The sequence below is a fragment of the Mustela lutreola genome, chromosome 7 (assembly GCF_030435805.1).
Source record: "Mustela lutreola isolate mMusLut2 chromosome 7, mMusLut2.pri, whole genome shotgun sequence".
In the NCBI taxonomy this organism is placed as follows: Eukaryota; Metazoa; Chordata; class Mammalia; order Carnivora; family Mustelidae; genus Mustela; species Mustela lutreola.
Window position 1 is genome coordinate 37,375,628 of NC_081296.1, and position 23,062 is coordinate 37,398,689.

At 57.8% G+C, this 23,062-nt stretch overlaps 2 protein-coding genes across 4 annotated transcripts in view; one reads left to right on the forward strand and one right to left on the reverse strand.

Annotated features, from left to right (window-relative positions):
• The window catches only part of STRA6 (signaling receptor and transporter of retinol STRA6), a 29,984-nt gene extending 12,955 nt beyond the window's left edge, over positions 1 to 17,029 (forward strand). The window contains exons 5-20 of the mRNA XM_059180412.1: positions 282 to 445; positions 1,557 to 1,696; positions 2,284 to 2,307; positions 2,438 to 2,604; positions 3,907 to 4,029; positions 6,791 to 6,858; positions 7,020 to 7,096; positions 7,371 to 7,432; positions 8,216 to 8,378; positions 11,469 to 11,544; positions 12,630 to 12,763; positions 13,906 to 14,023; positions 14,107 to 14,208; positions 14,946 to 15,109; positions 15,378 to 15,527; positions 16,137 to 17,029. Of these exons, the coding sequence (XP_059036395.1) occupies positions 282 to 445; positions 1,557 to 1,696; positions 2,284 to 2,307; positions 2,438 to 2,604; positions 3,907 to 4,029; positions 6,791 to 6,858; positions 7,020 to 7,096; positions 7,371 to 7,432; positions 8,216 to 8,378; positions 11,469 to 11,544; positions 12,630 to 12,763; positions 13,906 to 14,023; positions 14,107 to 14,208; positions 14,946 to 15,109; positions 15,378 to 15,527; positions 16,137 to 16,285 (1,881 nt within the window). The 3' untranslated portion in view covers positions 16,286 to 17,029. The remainder of the gene's footprint in view (positions 1 to 281; positions 446 to 1,556; positions 1,697 to 2,283; positions 2,308 to 2,437; positions 2,605 to 3,906; positions 4,030 to 6,790; positions 6,859 to 7,019; positions 7,097 to 7,370; positions 7,433 to 8,215; positions 8,379 to 11,468; positions 11,545 to 12,629; positions 12,764 to 13,905; positions 14,024 to 14,106; positions 14,209 to 14,945; positions 15,110 to 15,377; positions 15,528 to 16,136) is intronic.
• Positions 17,030 to 19,502: 2,473 nt separating this feature from the next.
• Positions 19,503 to 22,463, reverse strand: ISLR (immunoglobulin superfamily containing leucine rich repeat). Of its 3 annotated transcripts, none has more exons than XM_059180414.1 (2): positions 22,332 to 22,463; positions 19,503 to 21,527 (listed from the first exon to the last, which is right to left on the reverse strand). In XM_059180414.1, the coding sequence occupies exon 2, from the start codon at positions 21,517 to 21,519 to the stop codon at positions 20,233 to 20,235; it is 1,287 nt and encodes a 428-aa protein (XP_059036397.1). In that variant the 5' UTR covers positions 21,520 to 21,527; positions 22,332 to 22,463; the 3' UTR covers positions 19,503 to 20,232. The 3 variants fall into 3 exon arrangements, with proteins under 3 accessions (XP_059036397.1, XP_059036399.1, XP_059036398.1); XM_059180416.1 differs by lacking the exon at positions 22,332 to 22,463 and adding an exon at positions 22,033 to 22,133; XM_059180415.1 differs by lacking the exon at positions 22,332 to 22,463 and adding an exon at positions 22,023 to 22,046.
• Positions 22,464 to 23,062: the final 599 nt, after the last annotated feature.

Genomic DNA, 23,062 nt, shown 5'->3' on the forward strand with positions numbered 1-23,062 from the left:
GGCGGTGGGGCAGGGGTTGGAAGGGGCTTGTGTTCCCTGCTGCGGTGGCCAAGGGGGACCCCAGGAGCCCCAGCTCTGGGAGTTTTCCCAGGGTGGGGACCCAAACCAGGATGCGGCCCAAAGTCCAACCTCTCTGTCACCGTTCTCTTGGCCAGTCCCCAATATGCCCTGTGATTGTGCCCTGGGGGGTAGGGGTGTCTGGGCGTGGAGGCCAAGCCCTCAGTCTCAGCCCCTTAGGGAAGGCCTGGACACCCATGGCCTGCTCTGTGCTCTCCTTTCAGATCCTTGTGCTGCTGCTGCTGGCTGTGCTCACGAGGGTGCGCCGGCCCTGGCCCTGCTGCGGGCTCGGCAGATCTGGAATGTTCCAGTTGGTGCCAAGGCCCGGGCACCCCCACTTGGGTGGCCCAGCTGATAGGGCCACTCTGGGCCAGTGGGGGTTTGTTAGGTACCTAGAAGTCTGCTCTGGCCTCAGTGCTGCTTTCAGCCCTGAGGGGCTCTTACTACCCTGACCTGGACCTCCAGGTTTAGGCAGGAGCCCCAGAGGGAAGGGGAGGGCCCCACTTAGGCCCACCTGCTCCGGTCCCAGACCCAAGGAGACACCAGCCCAACAGGGCCTGACTCCTAGATGCATTTCCTGCGGTGGCCCATGGTCTGGACAGGCGATGGTCATCCCATGCCATCTTGACCTTTGTTTCCCTTGAGGGCCTCACCCAGACCCTGATGTTAATGGTAGATTAAGAGGGACAGATCCCAGCCCAGTCCCATGGCTGGGACTTTCTTTCCCTGTCTCCTTTAGTCCTACAACCCCAGAGCCTGGGACAGGGATGACCTTGAGGTGGAACTGGGCAGGCTCATATGGGAGAGACCAAAGGGTTGGGGGAGGTGGCAGTTGGAGCCCCAGTATAGACAGCCTTGACCCTCGGGCCCAGGCCTCACACCAAAGTGAGTCCTGCCATGATGATCTCGTGGAGAACTCACCTTGGCATCTGTCACGGGTGGGCCCAGGTAAGAGTTTGCCTTGCCTAGGGTGGAGAAGGAGGCGGTTGGCCTCGGGGCATGAGGTCAAGCTGGACAGAAGCAAGTCTGAGTGGCTTGCCCTGAGCCCAGAGGGCTGATACCTGGGACAGCTGTGCCCTCTGTGTGCCCTCTGCCCCAGACCACACCCAGGCCAGGGTGGGGGCTGTTGCCTAAGGATGTTGTGACTCTCCGAGCTCTCTGAAGGTTTGCCAGCCCAGACAGACTGATTTGTGTGGAGGCAGCTGTTTCCTGGAGCTTCCAGGGTGGGCGGAGGGAGCCGCTCGGGCTTATTCCCGCTGTGTGCCTGTGTATGGGGGTGGGGGACAGGGTAGTTCTTGAGTCACTTGACCACAGGGCCCAGAGCTTGGTGCACAGGAGGCCCCCCACTGATACATGAGGAGTAAATGGATGATGGGACCTCCAGTTTCCATCTGGAAAGTTTCCATCTCTACTCCCCTGACATATGAAACATGGCATGGGGGAATGGGGGTGCAGGGCCCAAGCGGCTTCCTCCTGTCCTGTCCCTGTCTCTGCACAAGCCCTGTGGATTTCCTGGCGGGGGACACGACCTGGACAGTGCCTGCGGCTGTCTTCATGGTCCTCTTCAGCTCCTTGTGTTTGCTGTTCCCTGCAGAGGACCCGCTGCCCTTCCTGACCTTGGCTTCAACCCCCAGCCAAGGTACCCAGCACAGCTGAGGCCCTGGGGCTGGGTTGGTGGGATGGGCTGACTGGGGATCAGGAGCATGGGGCGGGCTCTTCTGTAGTGAGTCAGGGAGCTCCCATCCCCAACTTGAGCCACTGCCGAGAAGATGCTATCGTGTGGACCTCCCAGCCGCAGTGCACGAAACCAGCCCTTCGTTGGTCCCAGCTGCTGGGTCGCTACTGCCCTCTCTACCTTCTGTTCTTGTGCCAACCCCTGCCCAGAACAGCGCAGGCCTCCGAGAATGAAGGAGGGTGGGAAGGAAGTAGGAGGGGTTAGGGACAATTGGGCTGGACTTGAGGAAGTGACCGCACAAGGACAGCTGCCACCAAGAGGGGCCACTGTCCTCAACATGACCTCTTGTGATCAGCCCGTGCTCACAGTGACTCTGCTCAGTGAGGATGGCAGCTCGTTTCACGCGGGAGGCTGCTGGGGGTCAGGGGAAGGAACAATAAGGAAGTCGTAGCTTAGTCTGTTGACAACTGACTAAGCGCTGTGCTAAGCACTGTGCATCTACTTTCTTGTTTTGTCTTGGGTAATATGCCGCTATTATTTCCATTTTACAGATGGAAAAATGGAGACTCCAAGAGGTAACTTGCTGGAGATCACCAATGCTGGTGACTGTCAGAACCTGAATTTGAATGCAGGGCTCAGAAGGGGGAGGAGGGAAGGGACCTGCCTCTCCACCACGCGTCTCCCTCGGCCCATCTTGCCTTCCAGGGCCTTGGAAGACTCTCGCCCTGCTCTATTACCCTGCCCTCTACTACCCTCTGGCCGCCTGTGCCACAGTCAGGCACAGAACCGCACACCTGCTCGGCAGCATGCTGTCCTGGGCTCACTTCGGGGTCCAGATCTGGCAGAGGGCAGAGTGTCCTCAGACACCCAAGGTAACCACTGACTCACGACAGCCTGAGGCAGAGGGGCATGAAGGACCTGCATAAACCAGTGTGGCTCCTGTCCTCTTATTTACATGCTAGACTTCTCTGCTGCCTTCTGTGCACCGAATTCCACTCCTGTGAACACAGGCCCTCTGTGGAAGAGCAGGGGACAAGGGCGCTGGGACTGCTTGCAGGAGCTTCCAGCCTGGGAGGGTGCGGGGAAGGGGGAAGGGCTGAGGGGGAGGAAGAGGGAGCCTGCAATCCCTCCATTGTTGATTCAACAGCCTTCCTTGGCCAGGCTGGCGCGTGAGAGAAGAGATGGAGGAAGCCGAGCCCTGAGTTGGGGGATGGTCTTGGAGGGCTGAAAAGAGAATTCTAGAACCTCACTGGCTGCTGGCTGGGAGCACCTGAAGGGTGGAGGCACAGGCCTCAGGCCAGACAACCTGAGTTTGAACCATCTTCTCCCTCCCTCCCTTCCTTCCACAAACATATTGGAAGCGCGTATTCCGTACCAGGGACACATCCCAGCAGTGGAATATAGCTGTGAACAGGACAGATGAAGTCCCTAGCGTCCCAAGAGTGGCCATTCTAGAAGGGCAGATACAAAAAATAAATAAATAAAACAATTGACGCCAGGTGATGCTAAGTGCTTTGAGGAAACCGTGTCACCATTCTGAGACTCAGTTTCCCTCCCTGTAAATGGAGTGGATAACACCATCCTCCAGGGTAGAGATGAGGATTGGTTGGTTTTCTTGAGAGGGGGGACTGGGTTGGTGTTTTTCGCCACCCAGAACTGGGCACATACTGAGCTCTCAGTAAAAACAGATTGAGTTAACAAATAACTGAGTGAAAACAGAAGGGGCCCAGCCCTAGGAAGGACTCAGTGCCCGGGGGGTAAGGCTTGAACTTCCCTGATGCCCAGGTTGCAACTCTACCCAGTCAAAATTAGGCCTTTGTCTAGTTTTCAGGGGCCTGTGCCCAAAGCCCAGGAACAAAGGAACATAGCAAATGGGTATCCCTGGTCTCAGGTCCCACGGCAGCCCCCTGGGACAGGGAGGAGGGAATTACATAAGTTCCTCTAAGGGCTGTAGGAGTCCAGGAGCCCGGGAGAGGGGGGAATACGTCCACAGGGCCTCAGAAGGGGAGTGGGAGTGTTTGTGCTGAGTAACTCGGGTGGGGGCGGGCATGAGAAGACCTCCGTCAGCCGTCAGCCGGGTGGGAGTGAAGTGGAAAGGGAAATGGATTCTGGTCTTCTGTTGAGGGAAGAAGGTAGAAGGTAGGCATGTCTGGGGGCTCTATCCGTCTGTCTAGATCTACAAGTACTACGCCCTGCTGGCTTCCTTGCCTCTGCTTCTGGGCCTCGGATTCCTGAGCCTTTGGTACCCGGTGCAGCTGGTGAGAAGTTTCCGGAACATGGCAGGAGCAGGCTCTGAGGTAAAGGGGGAGGGCTGGGCTAGGCTCCTATTAGCACTCAAGACACCCTGACCCCCTGCACCGCTGTTGGGTCCCTGTGAGTGGACCCAGGTGCTCAGAAAATATTTGCTGAGTCACCAAGTGATGGGTTAGTCCTTCCTCCTGGACCGAACTTTGGACCAGGCCCTTAGCTGGCACCTGGGATCCCTGGGGGCACCCAGCAGCAGACACAGTGGGGAGTCAACAGAGGAGGCATGGATCAGAGGACAGGGCATTCTGAGCTCTGCTTCCAAAACACAGAGGCTCTAGTTGGAGAAATGAGATAGGCCAGGAGACTTGTGCCTCCAAGGAGCTCTGCAGATGCCCACGAGCTCCAGGAAGCTCCCGGGGTACAGTCGCATTATGAATCAGTTCTAGGCTGGGTATGGTTGGATAAAGTCAGATAAAGGGGTGGGCAGGGAGAACTGAGGCAGGCTGGGGGGCTTCCTGGAGGAGGTAGACTTCAGTAGGTGTCCTGAGGGACAGGGAGGATATGGAGCAGGAAGAGAATAAGGAGAAGGCCTTGCAGGTGTAGGGAGGGGGGGTAAAGGGGCAGAGACAGATTGTGTCTGTTTTGTGCACGTGTAATTTGTAGCACTGGGCATGTCTTGGTGCATGGTAGATACTCAGCAGCTATTTCAGAAGTTTTAGATGGATCAGTGGGTAAATCATAGTGAGAGAGAATACTTTTTTTTTTTTTTTTTTTTAGATTTTATTTATTTATTTGCCAGAGAGTGAGATCACAAGTAGGCAGAGAGGCAGGCAGACAGAGAGGAAGGGAAGCGGGCTCCCCACTGAGCAGAAATCCCGATGCGATGCCGCTCCATCCCAAGACCCCGGGATCATGACCTGAGCCGAAGGCAGAGGCATTAACCCACTGAGCCACTCAGGAGCCCCATGAGAGAGAATTCTTACAAGATAAGGCGATCTTACTAAGAAGCCTTCTAAGTGCCCACCAAGTGTCAGGCCCTGAGGGAGGGACTGCGAACTCAGAGCTGCAGACCTGTGTTTGACCCCCAGAGGCTCCCAGGGGCTGGGGAGATATGGGCACCAACAGATGGTCGGGTCACTGGTCACCGTGCCACGTGACAAGTGCACCAGGGCTCCGCCCAAGGCCACGGGTGTAGGCAGAGACAGGGTCAAGTGCTCTTCTCAGTAGGAGAGAAAGAAGAAAACCACCCCACAGAGACCCTCAAAGGGAGGGGGACAGCCTCAGAAGAGGCTGAGGACACAGATGCCAAGGGGCTCAGTCACTCTTCAGTCGGGAAAGGTGAAGGCAAGCTCGCAGGGTGGCAGAGAGGACAGAGCAGCGAGCCGCCGGGGGTCTAGCTGCTGAGGGATGAGCGCTGGGTGTGGGTAGGTGCATGGGGACTGACGCACGGGCATGGGGTTGGGGTGGGCAGCTAGACCGCAGGTCTGGAGCTTGGGAGAGGGGCTGGCACGGAAGTCAAAGAGGACCCCGAGGAGGGAAGGAGATGGGGGGAGAGAGGCCTGCCAGCTCAGGTCCTCCAGTGGCCACCCTGGGTCCTCCATGGGCCCACCAACTCTGGGGTGGGGAGCAGCATGGACCTCAAGGACAGTTGCAGCTGCCCTCCTGACGGTCACACTCTTCCGGGGGAGCCTGATGTCCCCTCACTTTTATAGCTGGCTCAGAAGAGGGGCGGCTCCCTTAGGGTACCCAGGGTGCCTGTCACATCTCTCCCCCCTGGGACCCTCTCCCTCTCCTCCAGGGATCTTTGATGCCTCACCTCTCCCTCCAGGCATGCCTGTCCTCCTGAGAAGTCCTAGGAGATAAAATCCTCTTCCGCCCTGCAGCAGAGAGGTTTAAGCCTCAGAGGTCCCAGTCAAGCTTTGAGCTGACCCACACCTACCCTGGTGGGGTGTGTGTGTGTGTGTGTGTGTGTGTGTGTGTGTGTGTGTGTTGAGTTACCATGAAAACAAGTGATAGGCTTGTGTTCTCCAACCGAGGGGGGCAGGGGCTCACCCCATCTTACCATGGGCCTCTGCACTTGACAGGGGATTAATGGCCTGGAATGTGTGTTTGGGTTTTTTTGTTTGTTTTTTAGATTTTATTTATTTATTTGACAGAGAGACAGTGAGAGAGGGAACACGAGCAGGGGGAGTGGGAGAGGGAGAAGCAGACTCCCTGCTGAGCAAGCAGCCAGATGCGGGGCTCCATCCTCGGACGCTGGGATCATGACCTAAGCTGAAGACAGATGCTCAATGACTGAGCCACCCAGATGCCCCATGGAAGGTGGTTTAGACAAATCCCATCACCCTTGTGATGTGATTTAGACAAAACCTGTTGCGCTTGTGATTTCCCCGGAGTAGCAGGAGAGGCCTGGGGTGTGTGACCTGGAATGACCCCGTCCTGTGTGGTCTGCTTGGGGATGTGTGCATGGAACCTAGGCTCCCTTTTGCCCCAGTCTCAGCCAGCAGAGGCCAGGGGGGAAGCAGTGAGCGGATGGGACTGAGTAAAGTAGGAGAGAGTTGGGAGATAGCCTTTAGGACGAACTGCTCAGTGTGGAGTGTTCTTAAGAGAATGGTTTGTCTCCTAGTTGTGGAGGAGAAAGGGCAGCTTTTGTGGGGCATGGACCTCATCCCCACAGGCTGGCCCTTCTCTGCACCCCGCCACAGCCAAGAGGTTTTTCTCAAGCCCCATGTGCCCACTGTGGCACCCTGAGCCAGGGTCCCCTGAATGGTTCCATGCAGGTCTCATCTGCTTGTCCGTCTGTCTCCACAGGGGCTGCCAAGCCGCTACTGTGAGGAATATCTGAGGGCCCTCCTTTGCCGGAAGAAGCTGCGAAGCAGGTGAGGTCCCAGGCACCCGCTTTGGGCCAGTGAGCAGGGCTGGCTGGCAGGCTAGTTTGGGGAGCAGGTGGGGCACAGTGAGGAAGAAACCAAACTCTGGGGCTCGGGCTCAGGGCTGGGGTTTCTCCTGAGGGCGCCTGGCTGCCTCTGTCTTTCTGCAGCTCCCACACCTCCAAGCAGGGCTTCCGATCCTGGGCCTGGATCTGTTACAGAAACTACATCTATACTCCACAGCGAGGTACAGAGTGGGGAGCTGAGGTTAAGAATGGCAGGTGACCTTGCCCATGCCTTGCATGGAACAGCTGCCGCAGATGTCCAGCTCCCATCCCCAGAACCTGGTCGGGAGGAACAGCCCCAGCTGGGGACAAAGGGAAGCCCCTGGACTGGCTTTGGTGGTCCAGGGTCCTGCAAGACCTAGCCCGTTACCTGGGCCCTTTGGGAGGGAAGAGGCCCCCAGGCCTGGGGGCAGGGGAGGCTGGGGCTTACCACATCCCTCCTTCTGGGGACTGCAGGATTCCGACTCCCTCTGAAGCTGGTGCTTTCAGCCACCTTGACAGGGACAGCCATCTACCAGGTAGGTCCTGGCCCTGTCATGCCATTTGTCTCTGGATCCCTGCCCCCAACTGCCAAGCCTGGGTCTAAACCCTTGCTCCGTTATTTACCTCCTGTGTGACCCTGGGCAAGTCACTCAACATCTCTGAACCCATTAGCTCAGCTGTGAAATAGAAGAAATAGAATTGCTTTCCTCTCTGAGCAGTTGGAGAAGATTTGGGCAGATTTGGGTAGTTTGTAAATAATACGTGTTTGAGAAATCCTCCCTTCCATTGCCGCCCCCAGAAAACCGGAAAGCCCAAATCCTGGGAGGTGGGTGTGATTTTCCTCCACTTTGCACATAGGGGAAACTGAGGCTCAGAGAGGTGACTTTGACTCAGGTAAGTTCCTCCAGCTAAGGTCTCAAGGTAGTCAAGATATGTCTGCCTAGCTTCAGCCCAGCTAGCTGTCTAGCTATAGAGATCATCTATAAAATACTTGGCTTTTGCCAATGTGGGAAATTGGAAATTTTATATTCTGCAGCTTCAATAAAGACAGGACTGATAGGTAGGCAGAGGTGTAGATAGAGATTTGTACCGTTTGGAAGCGCAGCTGTGGTCTGTTAGGACTGTTAGGCAACGTGCTGGTGAGACACAGCTTCGGGGCCAAGAACACTGATGGGTACAGGGCATGGGGGTATGGCCCATGTGGGGCTGGAGTTTCTGCCCTGAAGTCTCCCTGTGAGCTGAGGAAACACTTCATCTGGGATGTGGACCCTGCGTGAGCACAGCCAGGCCCTGGCACCTTCCTTGTGGGGCTCTTCCAGGTGGTCCTGCTGCTGCTGGTGGGTGTGGTACCCACCATCCAGAAGGTGAGGGCGGGGATCGACACAGACGTCTCCTACCTACTGGCCGGCTTCGGGCTCGTGCTCTCAGAGGACAGGCAGGAGGTGGTGGGGCTCGTGAAGCATCACCTGTGGGCTCTGGAAGGTGAGGCCTCCCAGGAGTCTTGGATGGTGCCCAGTGGGAACAAACCTTCAAGGGACATGCGTCCTGGATATGGGTAGATCCCTTCCTTTCTCTCTGGGTCTCAGCTGCCTCCCTTCCAAAGGGGGGTGGTTGTGGCTTCCGGTTCCGGGTCTCTGAGACCTGAAGGATTCCTCTGAGCAGCCCCGCAGCCCATGTGGTGTCTCCCCCCCGCCAGCTCCAGTGTCTTTGCTCTGCTCTCCCAGCTGGGAGACGGGCAAAGCTTCGAGAGCTGAGGGGACGGCCCCTTGAATCTCGCTGAGGGGAGAGAAGGAGGAAGGAGGTAGTGATGTGGGACACTGGGCCAGATTCTGAGCTAATTGCCATGGCCGGTGGGTGGGGTTGAGTGTGGTGATGCTTCCTCTTCCTCCAATCCCTGTCCATTCTCCTTCCCTCCCTTGACAATGAGCCCTCTGCCCCCTGGCCAGGGGACCATACCAGCCTTCCCTTCCGGGGTCTGATGTCTCTTTCAGCCCTTAGTCTGGCTAAGCCTACACCACCTCCCAGGCCTTCCCAATGGCCCCTGTAGAAGAGGCTGAGAAGTGTCCACACCTGACCCATGGGGAAAGGATTGGCTTGGGGTCATTGAGCAGGGCAGAGTGGAGCAAAGGGAGGAATGTGGCCTCCTGACCACCTTGCTGGGTCTCTCTCTACCACCTTCAGACAAAGCCAGGATTCCTGGGGCCGGCAGCCTCTGCTGACTTGGGAGCCCCCGGGAGATTTCTTGAAGTTGGCCACAAGACGGACCACAGGCAGGAGCCCACATGGCTCACCTTAGCCCGAATCCAGGGTGGGCTGGCTGCTCACAGCAGCCGGCCCTGTTAGGTCTGCCTCATCTCATCATCAGACCTCATCTTCCAGAACAGGAAATAGAGGCTTAGAGGCAGGAAACGACCTGTCTGGGATGCTGGGCTTTGCTTCTATCCCTTACCCCGACATTTAACACCGCAGGCTGGTTTCCAAGCCTCAAGGCCTCTGCTTCGGATCTTCTCGGTTTGGGGGGGGGGGTGGCAAACAGAGCAGTGTTTACTCTCCTAGTCCACAGATGAGGAAAACTGAGGCCCAGGAGGGTTAGAGCTATACCCAAAGCTGCTCAGCAAACCACGGTTGGAACTGAGATTACATCTGGGCCCAGGGGCCCTTGGTGAGTTCTTGGCTTAAGGAGTAATGTCTTCTGAACTCCGAGAGCCTGTTTCAGGCTACCCGCAGGGCACCTGGACCACAAGCCTGGCATCACTCATAGAGGGCAGACTAGGTTAGAATTAGATGAAAACTCCTGCTCCATCACTTATAAGCTGTGTGACCTTGGGCAAGTCACTCACTTCTCTGGACTTCAGTCTCTCTACCGCAAAACAGGTGTTGAAGTTGCAAAGGCAGCCTTGTCCCTGAGGCCCTCCATCCCCTGTGGGAAGGCAAATCTGTCTACCAAGCAGGGTTCCAGATGAAGCAAAGAGCAGGAAGATTTTATGGGTACCAGAGACCCATAAAATGTTTGGTGAGACCCAATTTTGGAATCAATTAGGGAGAGGAGCAGGAGGTAGATGGATGAAGATCAAAAGCCTGGCTGGCCTGAGGGGGCTTGCTCTCCCTCCACGCTGGGTTAACCCGTTCTCTCACCTGTGCAGGCTTAGCAGGCGGGCACCTCGCCTGGCAGGAAATGACCAGAACACCCTCCTCCTGGCGCTGAGGGGGGGCTCCCAAAGGGCAGGCGGGGCTGAGCAGAGCTGCACACGTCCAGTGCTCTCTTCTGTAGCATTGTTCTCCACCCTGGCTGCACCTGAGAAGGCCCTGGTAACCTCTTTAAAATCCAGAGGCTCAAGCTGCACTGGACTCCAGAAATGCCGAGGGTGGGGCCCTGTCCCTATGATGGAACAAGCCAGCCTGGGGATCCTCATGCGAGCCTAGCTCTGAGAACTGCTGTAGCAGGCCCTCCAGACTGCGGGTGGGTTGGTTGATTTCAATCAATTGCTGATTGAAATGAATCATGAAGGCTCCGCCTTTGGAAAGCCGCCCCTCCCAGCCCCCAACAATGGCCTTTAACCCTAAGGCTGCACACAAAACTACAAAAGCCAGGGACTGGGTTCTACACACAGAAAATCTGATTGAATTGGCCTAGGATGCTCCTGGGGTCTCTCCGGCACCCAGGCTACGTGGGACTCCATGGGGGTTTGCACCCACTCCTGAGTCTCTGCATGGGACACCGGCCCCGGCAGCAACCCCCTGGCATGACCGATGAGATCAGGAGGCAGGCACCCGGGGCTGAGTCTGGGTCGGTTTGGAAGTAGTCACAGGTCTCAGCCCTTCACGTGCCAGCAATATGACTGGCGGGTTAGGCTCTCTCGCTGAGCCTCGGCTTCCTGGTGGGCCTAGTTCCTCTTCTTTAATGAGGTTGTTGTAAGTGAATGGACTGAGGCGGGATGTGGATGGAGGATGGAGGGCAGGCAAGCGGCAGCCTCAAATCCCCGCTGGGCCTTTCTGCCTTGGCTGCTCACCACTCCCTGTGCATTGTGAGCAAATTCTTAAGTGTGGGCATGGCTGGGGGGATGGGGGCAGGAAGGAGTTGGGCAGGAGGGGCCCAGCCAGAGGAGATGGGCAGCAGTGGTCACCTCCCTCCTTCTGATGGACACAGGGCACACTGATGTGCACTCACAACCCATGGGGTTTTATGGCCCATGTCATGCTGGGGGGACGGGCAGCCCGCATGAGCAAGTTGAGACTGGAAAACCAAGGGGGCCCCTGAAAGGCCTTATGGCCAGGAAGGTGAGGAGACAGAGGCGGTTGCCAGGTTGGATTGCGTCTCTCTCTGGGGATCACACAGCCATGGGAGCAGCAGACAAGGGAGGAGACCAGGTCTGCAGATCTCAGTTGTCCTCTCCCTGTCCCCGGCCACCGTGTCACTGGGCAGGAGGGGAGGGTTGAGATGGTTGAGTTATAGGGCAGCTGAGAACGAGGCAGGCAGGGGGAGGTGGCAGGGGTAACTCCCAGCCGGGCACCCGTCCTGGGGGCTAGTTCAGGGGCTCCCACCTCCCACTTTGCTCCCTCTCCCCCCTCCAGTTTGCTACATCTTGGCCTTGGTCCTGTCCTTCTCACTCACCTCCCTCATGCTGATCCGCTCGCTGGTGACGCACAGGTCAGTGGCAGGGTCTGATGCCCGGTACAGGTGTGGGGGAGAGGTGCGGGGGCCCGGAGCCAGGAGGCCTGTGGAGGCCGGGCCTGGGGCTGGACTGAGGGAGAGTCACTGCGGACCAGAGTGTCCCTATGCCCCCCTCCGGCCCCCCGCCCACAGTGGCCCTGTGGTGGGTGGAGAAGGTGGGGCCTTCCTGTCTGGTGGGAGTATTACAGGGCTCGGCTGACCAGGGCGGGGGTGTGGACTTGGACCTCTGAGAAGGGACTACCTGGGTGGACTGATTTAATGGGGAAGGCAGCCTGGAAAGCCAGCCCTCTACCTGGGGTCGGAAGAAGAGGCAAGAAGAGCTGAGGGTGGGGGAGGGTGCTATGGATGGGAGGGAGGGACCGTGTAAGGAGCAGCAGCGAGGGGCGAGGCTGCCACAAGCCAGGGTGGCTGTGGAGGTGACCCGGCCGGGGCTGGGGCGTTGAAGGGGCTGTGATGGGCCACTGAAGGCCAGACAGCCCCGTTTGCCCTTTTGTGGGGAGCGAGACAGAGCTGAGTTGGAAGTGAAGAGGGAGAGAAGGTTCTAGTTGTGCGCAGGGTGCGTGGGAAGGGGAGCGATGTCAGGGTGGGCCTCAGGGTTTTTGCGCAGGGATCTCTTCCCACAGGGTTGGTCCTTCTTTGGCTGGCACTCAGGCCCCCAGGCCTCTGCCTGCCTGGAACCTTGCTTCCTGCTCTGGTGGCCAATCTGTGAGTCCTTTCCATTCCTACTGTTATTTCCTTGCTTTTCTGACTTGGCTCAGGTCAGAGCCTTCTGCCTGAACTTGTCTCCCTTGATCTCGGCCTTGCCCCTTGCTTTGCTCTGAAACTTCCTCTTATTCATCCCTTAAGATGCTACACAGATCCCACCTCCTCCAGGAAGCCCTACCTGACTTCCCAGTCTGGGTTAGTAACCTCTGCAGGGCCCCCACAGTCCTTGGCTTTCCTGTCCATGGCCACATGTTGTGAGCAGACAGGGGGTTCCAGCAGAGGAGGAACCTGCGGAGTATGTGTGGTCCCTGAGATCTCTGCCTTCTTCCCCACCCCACCCCCACATCCCCAACCAGGGCCAACCTGCAAGCTCTGCACCGAGGGGCTGCTCTGGACCTGGGCCCCCTACCCCAGGGTCCCCACCTCTCCCGCCAGGCCATATTCTGTTGGATGAGCTTCAGCGCCTACCAGACTGCCTTTACCTGCCTTGGTGAGCCCCCCTTGTCACCCCACCTGGCTTCAGCTGGCCCCAGAAACTGGCCCCAGTCGGGGAGGAGAGAGCACTCAGCAGGTCGTGGCTGCCCCTGGGTGTCCGCCTGTGCTGGGGCAAACTCTGGGGTGGGAGTAAGAAGAGGGACCCACCTTGCCTTCTCTGCCTTCAGGAGGCTTGCTCAGGTTCAGGGAGGAGGGGTAGTGCAGAAGCCCCTGGGGAAAGAATACCCCTCCAATGAGGATAGCCCCTAAGGGCCACCAGCCATTTACACAGAGGGTGGACCCAGGGTTGCAAGGTGGAAAGTTTAAGGAGGCATATTCCTGCTTATATAAGAGAGCCTTATATTTAAAGCCAATGGACTACCTTTAAATTAGTGAGATCTCTTTCACCAGGGGTACATCTGTGGTCATTGTTGGGGCTGCAAAGGGGGTCCTGCCCTGAGGGAGTTAGGTTAGATTGATTTCCACAACCCCTCCTACCTCCAAGTTTCTGAGCCTTCCCAGGGGTGGTACAGTGAATAAAGCCTTCTGAGATGTGAGGGGGCTGGGGTCAGGTTCCTCTTCCTCATGTTTCCTTCAGTCCTCACTCCCTGGGCGAGGAGGAGAAGAATGAAAACGGAGAAGAGGAATGACCAGCCCCACAAGTTGTAATTCTTCACCTTGGTAGATTTTATACCTCCCAAGCTCTTTTGTACGCATTACACCATGTAAACAACTAGCCAGTTGTTTCAATAGATGGCTTTCTGGTGATAACTGTGTGCCAGGCTCTGGCCAGTAGGAAGGCAAACATTAATTTAAAATGCAGTCTTGTCTCCAAGGATTCAGGGGCAACTGGGGGGAAATCACATGTACAGGGCACTTTGTTTTCAAAGAGTTGCTGCAGACAGAAACTGGTCCCAGAATTGGGGATCATCCCAGAAATCCTGTATTGGATTGTCCCCCAAAGCCTTCTGAGGTAGAGGAAGAATGGGAGTTCAGGGAGGTAGAGTAACTTGCTCCAGCTGGCACAGCTAGGCAGTGGCAGAGCAGGGATCTCTACCAGGTTTGCGTCATTCCTAAGCCCTTGGGTTCCTGAGTGCCAGGGGCGGCTGGGTCCCGTGGAGCCTGATGTCCATCCCTCTTTTCCTTCCCAACCTGCAGGACTCTTGGTGCAGCAGATCGTCTTCTTCCTGGGGACCACGACCCTTACCTTCCTGGTGTTCATGCCTGTGCTCCACGGCAGGAACCTCTTGCTCCTCCGATCCCTGGAGTCCTCGTGGTGAGAGAGGCAAGGAGCTGAGGGCTCTGGGACCACTTCCCAGAGAGCTACTAAGAGTGACAACCTCCCCGCCCCACCTGCAGGCCCTTCTGGCTGACCTTGGCCCTGGCTGTGGTCCTACAGAAAATGGCAGCCCACTGGGTCTTCCTGGAGACTCACCATGAATACCCAGAGCTTACTAACCGGTGAGGATCATGGGTTTGTGGTCCCCTTAGGACTTCAGCCTCTTCCTTTGGTGTCTTTCTTGTGTCCTTCTCCCTCCACTGTCATCTGTCCCTTTTCTCTCTTGGGAAGCCCAGTGGGGAGTGGGAGAGTTTGCCTTACCCAAACGGAAAGGGAACAGTGGCCCAGCTTACTCCAGAATCTCTCTCTTCACCTGTCACAGTGCCAGAAATACTCTATGAGCCTTTCCTGCTTTGGGGGTCAGCGCTGCTCTCCTCTGGATCATCTGTGCCCCCCAAAACCTTCCTCCCCCTTTGCAGGAAGGAGGTCAATAGAAACATTATTTCCATATTAAGTGGAAGGGTGGTGGGAGGACCCCAGTGCCAGGAGGGACTCAGAGTCAGTGGACAAGGGACCTAGAGGAGGGAGGTGGGAGACAGAAAGATCCAGACCATAAGCCCCAGCTCTGCCGTTGACTAGCTGGATGGCCTTAGCTAAGCCACCTGACCTCTCTGGGCCCTGGTTTCCCTACTATAGAGGGAGCACCACACCCATGTTCCAGGGTGGTTCGGGGAAGCTGGCTTGAGAGAGCAGGCCCAGCACAGGGCAGGGTGCTTAGAAGGTGCACTCGACAAATGGTAGGTAGTCGATAAGCATACAGCAGCTCTGCTCATCCAGGTCTGACCCTAACTTGAGGAAGTGGGTCTGCATGTGGCAGGGGGAGGGGGCCAGCCTCAGCCTTTCCTCTCCTCACCCCCAGGCGAGTGCTCTATGCAGCCACCTTCTTTCTCTTTCTCATCAACGTGCTGGTGGGCGCCATGGTGGCTGCCTGGCGTGTGCTTCTCTCTGCTGTCTACAATGCTGTCCACCTTGGTCAGATGGATCTCAGCCTGCTGCCACCTCGGGCAGCCACTCTCGACCCCGGTAAGGTTGCTGGGCAGGGGCCGGGAGCCACAACGGCTTGGGCTGTACAAAGAGTGAGGGAGGGTCTGGCCCTGACCTTGGCCAAGTGGGACTGTGCCCCGGAGCCTGTCTGTGACCACACAGGGCGGGCATGGGCAGCAGGCCCATGTGTCTTGCATGTGCCGCCTGCTCTGGTGCCAGGAGGCACCCCTGTGCATGTGTTAGCGGCTGGTGGGGCAGGCCCTCCTCTCCCGAGCTCTGCTGTCCTCCACCCTTCTTCCCCACCCAGGCTATCACACATACTGTGGCTTCCTGAAGATCGAGGCCAGCCAGTCGCACCCGGCTACCACGGCTTTCTGTGCCCTGCTTCTGCAGACCCAGCGGCCTCAGCTTCCCCGGGCCCCCCAGGATGGCCTCAGACAGGGGCAGGAAGAAGAAGGTGCACCTTCCCACGGGGGAGGGCAGGAACGTAGACCACCCTCTTCTCTGAGGGACGAGGCGCACCTCTTCCCAGCACATAGGACGCCTGTCCGACCTACTGTGGTGTGAGGGCCAGGAAAATGCTTACTTCCCCTCTCCCTCCACCTGTGGGAGAAAGGAACTGAGAAGTTTCCTGGTCCTTCTCAGGGTAATTTTTGTCCACGATACACACGTACATACTCTGTCTCCCTCTCCCCATTCCACAAGTGAGCACACAGCCCCCCTTCTCACACACAGAATGAGAGGTCTTACCCCTTCCTCACTGCCAGGAAAGTGTGCAGCAGGGAGGGGGGGTACTGAGCTAGCTGTCCCAGCCCTTCCTCCGGCCCTCTCCCCAGAGCCGTCCCCTCCTTCTGTCCCTACCTGCAGGATGACATCTTGCGCCTTCACAAACACCCCTCTACAGCCCACATGTCTCTCCACCTCCTGCTCAGTGAGCAGGCCCCTGGGGCCCCAGGCTCCCCAGGCTCCCCAGCCTCCCCAGTCCTACCTCTGGGATTTTTCAGACTGCTCACGGGGCGTGGCCTCGTGTTTGCTGAGTGACTTACAGAAAGTCTCTCTCTTTCAGGGATGCAGCTGCTGCAGACCAAGGACGCCATGGCCAGGGGAGCAGGGCCCAGGGCCCGCCAAGGCAGAGCCCGCTGGGGGCTGGCCTACACACTTCTGCACAATCCTGCCCTGCAGGCCTTCCGGAAGAGGGCTCTGTCAGGGGCCTAGGTCAATGGAGTCCAGCCCTGAGAGTGGGAAAGCCGCTGTGTCCTTGTCAGGGCTCAAGTGCTCCCTCTCCTCCCAGCCCACTCCCTCCCAGCTTCCCCAGCATCCTGCCAGCCTCCCTGGCCTCTCTCTGTCACTGTGGCTCCCCACGACGAGTCCCCGGGCTCATCATTGGCCACCAGCCCCAGACGCCAGGGGCGCTGTGGTTGAGTGCAGTTCTGTTCCCAGCCTGAGCTCTGACCTAACTCTCAGGAGGACTCTAGTAGGGCCCCTTGGTCTTGGGAAGCTGGTGAGGGCTCTGGGGGAAGTAATCTGAGGTTTAGGCCCTTGGTCTAGGGCGTCATTAGAACTGGAGCGGCCACCTCCTGTCCCCTCTCCGTGCTGGCTCTGCCACTGACCTTTGCTCATGGAACCGTCTCCTCACTGGGATGGGTGAGTCAGGCCAGTCCAGCCTCATGATCCGGCTCAGCCCCACCTAAGCCTTGGAGTCACCACCATGGAACTGGACACAGAGCCTCCTCTCTCCACCAGTTTCCCCCTCTCCTCTGGGGGTGGGGGGGCTTGTGCCTCCTGCCAGGCAGCCGAGGAGGAAACCATGGGCTCCTGCCGGGCAGCAACGTCATAGCTCCAGCCAGACCCCACACAGAGCTGGCCACACTTGAGAGCCTGGTATTTTTGCTATTGCTGTGCCTTTAGATATTATGAAAGAGGTTAGTGTACTCTCTGTAATAAACTTGTCCCTGAGAAGCAGTCCTCCTCGGGGGGTGGGGTACGTGGGGGAAAACTGCCCCAACTACTGGTAAATCACTGCATTCATGGGGCTTGGTGGGGTAGGGTATTCTGGTCCCATGGGGGGCTGGCTACATAGTGCGGGGCAGAAGGGGACCAGTAGCCGAATCCCTTTGGGGCATAGAGGGACTGGGGGCCCTATGACTTCACCCCTGAGCTATGTGGACTTTGGTTTTGGAGGTAGAACTTCTTCTGGGTTGACAAGAATGGGCAGGACTTGAGGAGGAGAACTTTTAGGAAAATGGGGAGCATTCTGAATAAAGGTGTGGAGGCAGTAGGGAGGCATAGGGCAGAGCTATCCTAAAGGGAATAGACCAGTCATGTCGTGGGGAAAGACAGCTGTGTGTGTGTGGGGGTCCCTTCTCTTGCTGGGGACTCGCGGAGGTGGGGGACGCATGACTGAAGGTGTGGGCTCCACTGTGGGCCTGGGAGCAGGTGGGTAAAACGTGGCCACCTCACAGATCTGGGTCCATGGGGCCTTGATGTCTACACAATTAGTGGAGACCAGCCTTTCTCCTTGCTCCTCCTCCTGCATCACCACTCCAGCCTCAGACACACATAAAGTGAGGGGTGGGGCCGGGGAGCTCACACCCACCTTTGAGGCTGCCCACAACGATGGCAAAGAGGGCAGGCTCTGATTCTACTGCAGTCCATTGAAAAATATCTTCCTGGTCCCATGTTGGTGACTGGCAGGGTCACAGGGATGAGAAGGTAGACCAGGTCTCTGCCCTTAACAAGGAAGCAGATACAGTAGAGTATGATAAGGCTGTGACCCTGGACACACAGGGCTATGTGAGTCAGAGGAGGGGACCTCATCCTCACTGGGAGGTAGAGAATACAGCATCCAGGAAGGCTTTCTGGAGGAGGTGGCGCTTGAGCTGACTTAGCCAAGTGAAAAAGAGGGGAAGGGTGTCCAGACCAAAGGAATAACATACATAAAGGTGTGGAGGGTAACACATCACAGATGATTGAAGGAAAATTAGTTAACAGGTCCAAGAGAGGCACGGAAGAATCATGCAGAGGGGTGATGCATGGCTCACTGGGGAACTTGAGCTTCACCCTGAGGGCTGGGGGAGTCATGGATGACTTTCAAGCTGGGGAGTTGCTAGTTCATTCAGAGCACAGCTGTTCCCCAGCTGCCTCTGACTCAGGTCCCACTTCCAGAAGATAAGCCTGCTCCGCTCTGAATGGAGCCAGAGAAGTCAGGGGTCCAAGCTGAGTTTGAATACCCAGCCTTAGATAATCAGAGTGGATGGGATCCTTAAGCATCCTACCCATCCCTTGTTTTCTGAGGAAACCCAAGTTCAGAGATGGACAGTGATTTGCCCAAGGCAGCTCAGCACAGGAGACTTGGCTCCATCCTGCTCTTTCCACCAGATGCACAGATACCCTTGACATGTGCTGCTGGTGACATCAGCTCAGCCAGAGTCTGGAGCTGCTGAGGGGGTTGGGGGAGGTGCTGCCTGGGGACAAGGAGGAGGGGGAAGGGGGAGCCGGCCAGCCTCCAAGGCTCACAGCTGCAACCCCAGTCTACTTGGCCTCCCTGCCTCCATTTTGGTGGGCTCAACACTCCTGAGCACAGAGCATGGGAGGCCACAGAACCTGTCCAGTGGATGGGAGTGGGCGGGGGCAGTTCTTGTCCCTGTGGGTGGCACCCTTCAGTCTGGAAAGGGGTAGGGACGGAGACACATCTCTGGCTGGGCACAGATACGGGGATCAGTCTCCAGGTTCTGACTCCATGTACTTGCTCCCCACACTAAGAGACCCGCAGGTTGCTGCCAAGACCTGACCCCCCTATACCCCCAAGTCAGCCACTGGTCCACCTGCTATGTGGGGAAGACCCAAGTGCAGACTTTCCTCCAGGAATACCATTTCCTCTTCCTAGAAAGCTTTGTTCATCTCCTCTGGCTTCCCCCTTAAAGACGCTCTCTTATTCTCTATCTCTGTGTCTTTCTCTCTCCCTTGCCCTGTGCCCCTGTCTCCTCCTCTCTCTTCCCTCTCCATCTTGCCTTATCAGTCCCCCCATTTCCTCTCCATTTCCTACCATCTTTTCCGGGAGCGGGACCTAGAAGAGGGGCCACAGTATGGGTATTCCCATTCCCTATTCCCTTTCACAATGCCTCCTCAGGCCACTGCTGGCAGGAAGCACGGCTCAGGGCCACCAGGACCCTAGGGAAGCTTCTGTAATGGTTATCAGGCCCACACCCCCATTTGTCCTGAAGAGAGGGTACAACTGCCATTCAGCCCAGCCCCTGGCCCACGGGCCCACCCCTCTTGTGTTGCCTGCTACCCAGTCTGTGTGTGTCTCGTGGGCCCCGTCACTGGTGGACCGGCAGCCTGGGCATCCTGACTCTCCAGCTCTCTATCCTCTCCCCATCGGGGTGGTAGGGAGGGGTCCTAGATGCAGACAAAATGCCAGGCAGACACAAGAGAGCATCAGAAATGCTGTTTATTTCTCAGTCACCCCCTGGGATGGCTAGCCTCTCTGGAGGGACAGGCTACAGACGCATACTTGGAGAGAAAGGCAGGATGGGTGTCTGGGGTGGAGGGGTACAGGGCGGGAAAAGAGGAAGGCCATCCTGGATCCTCTAGCCCTGTCTGAGATGAGGGCACAGATTCCTGGGCCCCCAAAACATGAGAGAATGCCAAAAGGCAGCAAGAGCTCAAGCAGGACACCAAGAGCCCAGAGCCATGCCAGCCACTACCCCAAGACCTTCTTCCTTTCTCCTGTGCCCTGTCTGCTTCAGGGTATCTCCCTGCCAAGCTCCCAGCCCCAATAGCGTGCCCCAGCCTTTGCCAGCTCGTTGGTCCCAGTGCCTGGAATGCCATCGCTGAGGCTTCCTCGGGTGGTTAGGGCATCGCCCTGTAGGGGAGCGTGGGCAGTGTAGTTAGCAGCATTTAGCACCAAAGTTGGTGAGTATGGAATCGGATTCTGTTCTAGTCACTAGCTTCCAGCGAGTTTAGAAGCTGGGGTGGTGAGTGTTCCAGAAGAGATGAGAAGGGAGGTAGGAAGATGTGAAGTCCCCCATGCAGACCTTGGGAGTTGCCCCCCTCAAGCCCCCTGTGCCACTTCCAGGGGACATCAGCCGGGGCGTGGGGGCGGAGTCAGGGAAGCCCTGGCGGTGCTCCAGCCCTGCCCAGGGAGGGGACATGGGGGAAGCCTAGAAGGAGGTGAGGAAGGCCAGGAGGAAGCTCTGGCCCAGCAGGAGCAGGCCGGGGGACTGCTGCCCGGAGACCCCTTCCCCTGCTGCTGCAGCCTCGGGCCCTCCAGCACGGCTGAGGTAGATGATGACCACGTTGTCCTCTGGACCTGAGGGCTGCACCTCATTATCCACTGTGTAGCACCCCTTCCCTTCAGCCGCTTTGCCATGGAACCTGCGCCCCAGCGCGTCCTCGCTGCCCTCGCCGGGCGTGGCCAGCGCCACATTCACTGAGCTCTCGGCACTGCCCAGCTCGTTGGTGGCCAGGCAGCTATAGGTGCCTTCCTCCAGCTTGCCAAAGTCGGGGATGAGCAGGCTGCCGTTGGCGAAGGCCTGGAAGCGCGGCCGGCTGCCGGGTACCGGGGCGCTCGGCGGGGAACGCCCATCAGCAGCCACGTTGGGGCTGGCGATCTCCACGGTGCCGCCGGGCGTCTGGATGTGCCAGTGAAGCTGGGGTGCCGGCTGGCCGTCCACGTCGCAGTGGAGGGCCAGCACGAAGCCCGGCCGAAGCTCGGCGCCGTCCTGGCTGGGCTGGTAGGTGAGCTGCACGGAAGGTGCTGAGCAGGGCAGTGGCAGCAGGCGGCTCAGCGGGGTGCCCTTGAGCACGCGGGGCGACATGCACGTGATGTTGTCCTGCTCTGGGATGGACACGGCTGTGCTCAGGGCCCACGTCTTGAACCACATGATGCTGCAGGTGCAGTCGAACGGGTTGTCATTGATCTGCAGGTGGGACAGCGCGGTGAGCGGGGCGAAGGTGCCCTCGGCCAGCGTGTGCAGGCGGTTGTGGTTGAGCTGCAGTGAGCGCAGGGCGCGGAGACTGCGGAAGGCGTCTCGGGGGATGAAGGTCAGCTCGTTGCTGTCCATCTTGAGCAACTGGAGGGCGCTGAGGTTGTGTAGGTCGCTCCAGGCAAAGTCAGAGATGAGGTTGTGGCTGAGGTCTAGGCTCTTGAGGTGGCCCAGAGAGGCCAGAGCCCCGGCGGCCACGGCCCGGATCTCATTGTGCGCCAGCCACAGCGACTGCAGCAGGGGCACCTCCCGGAAGGCCCCCTCTGGCAAGCTCGGCAGCCGGTTGGCGGACAGGCTCAGCGTGGTCACGTTGGCCGGGAAACCCGGTGGCACGGCCTCCAGGTCACGGTAGGCGCAGTCGGCGATCTGGAAGCCGTACTTCTCCCCGCAGTCGCAGGGCTCAGGACAGGCATGTGCTAGGCCCAGGAGGACCGCCCAGCACAGCAGATGTAGCTCCCGCATCCTACCTCCTGCAGAGAAGGGCATGCCGCCAGAGTGACCCTGAGAACCCACGCAAGGCACTCGTCCCTCTTAGGTCCTCAGCCAGACAGGGCTCTTCCCTATCAGAAGGTCCTGCCCCACAGAATCCAGCTAATACCCAGCACCACCTAGCCCGCAGCCCATTCTACAGAAAGGGAAACTGAGGCCCAACGAAGGGCCAGGACTTGCCCGAGCTCAAGCAGCCAGAAGAGGCGAAGTCGGGATGGAAGAGGCCCCCAGCTCCTCCTCCAAGCAGAGAGCTCTCCCTGCCTCGGCCAGCTCCGAGCTGACTTTAAGACTTGAAATCCGTTTTCAGCCACCCCCTCCCCCAGCACTCCGCAGAACCTCCCTCCTGCCCTCCCACATCCTGGCCACAGTCCCTCCCACCGGAGCCCCCCATAGGCATGCTTTGCCCCAGCCCAGACAAGGCCCCTTGTGCAGTGCACACCACGCATCCACCCCAACCGCCCCCCTGCTGCTCCTACAGGCTCTGACCACAGCGGATTCTGAACTCTTTCTACAGGATCACACTCGTGGCCTGTTCTGTTCAAACTGAGCCAGGCAGCTGCCTAAATAAACCCCCGCCACCCAGACCTCTCAGCTGGCTTGGGCGAGGCCAGTGGCTCAGCCCAAATGCTGCTGGGATTTCCGGGGATGTGGTTGCTGGCGGGGCAGACTCCCCGTGCACAGATCCAAACAAGGGATTGTCCCAAGCACCCTGAACAGACAGGAAAGTACCAGGCAGTCCAGTCCCTGTGCCCAGCAGGCCTCCCCCTGCTTTCCCGCTGGCTTACCTTCAAACTACTCTTTCTTAGCCAAGTGGATCCTCTTCTGAGATGGAACTAGAGGGCAACGAAGGACAGAGTCAGCCCAGGGCAGGCTGCAGGGCCAAGGGTGCCCAAGGAAGGACGAGGAGGCTGGAGGAAGGGGCAGCCTGGTTCCTGCCCCACTTTGAAGCTGCTAGCCCTTGCCTGCTGTTCCCTGGACAGGATGCCTGGGGCCTTGCTGAGAGGAGGCTTAGGAAGGGAGCCCAGGCAGCCTGGACACTCCCTCCTTTTAGCAAAACAACTACTTCTCTGCAGCAAGGACCCGTGTTTCATAAGTGACACCAGAAACTTGAGGGGGAAAAGATGCCAATTTTTTTTCTTTTTTTTTTTTTTTCCCCTCTCTCTCACTCACTTTTAGCAGCTTCAACTTCCTTAAAGACACAGCACTAGCTGGACAGGACCCAACAGAAGATGGGGCTAGAAGGATTTTTATGGAGCAAAGACTAAGAATCGGATCTCATGGAAGGTGGGAAACTTCTGACAGCACCTCAAACAAAAGAAAAAGGGAGGGGGGATCTTCTCCAAGCTGGGGCCATGTGAGTGCTCATGTATGCACATGTGTGTGACTTTTCTGTGTGTGGGTAAGTTTGTGTGTTTGTGTGGATGTAGATGTGAGACCGTGTGTGTGAATTTCTGTGTTTGTGAAAGTTTGAGTTATGTTTGTGTAGGCGTGAGACTGTGTCTTTGTGTGTTATCTC

What these genes read in the sequence shown, in the direction of transcription:
- ISLR (XM_059180414.1), bottom strand. Translation starts at nt 21,519, where the DNA reads ATGCGGGAGCTACATCTGCTGTGCTGGGCGGTCCTCCTGGGCCTAGCA.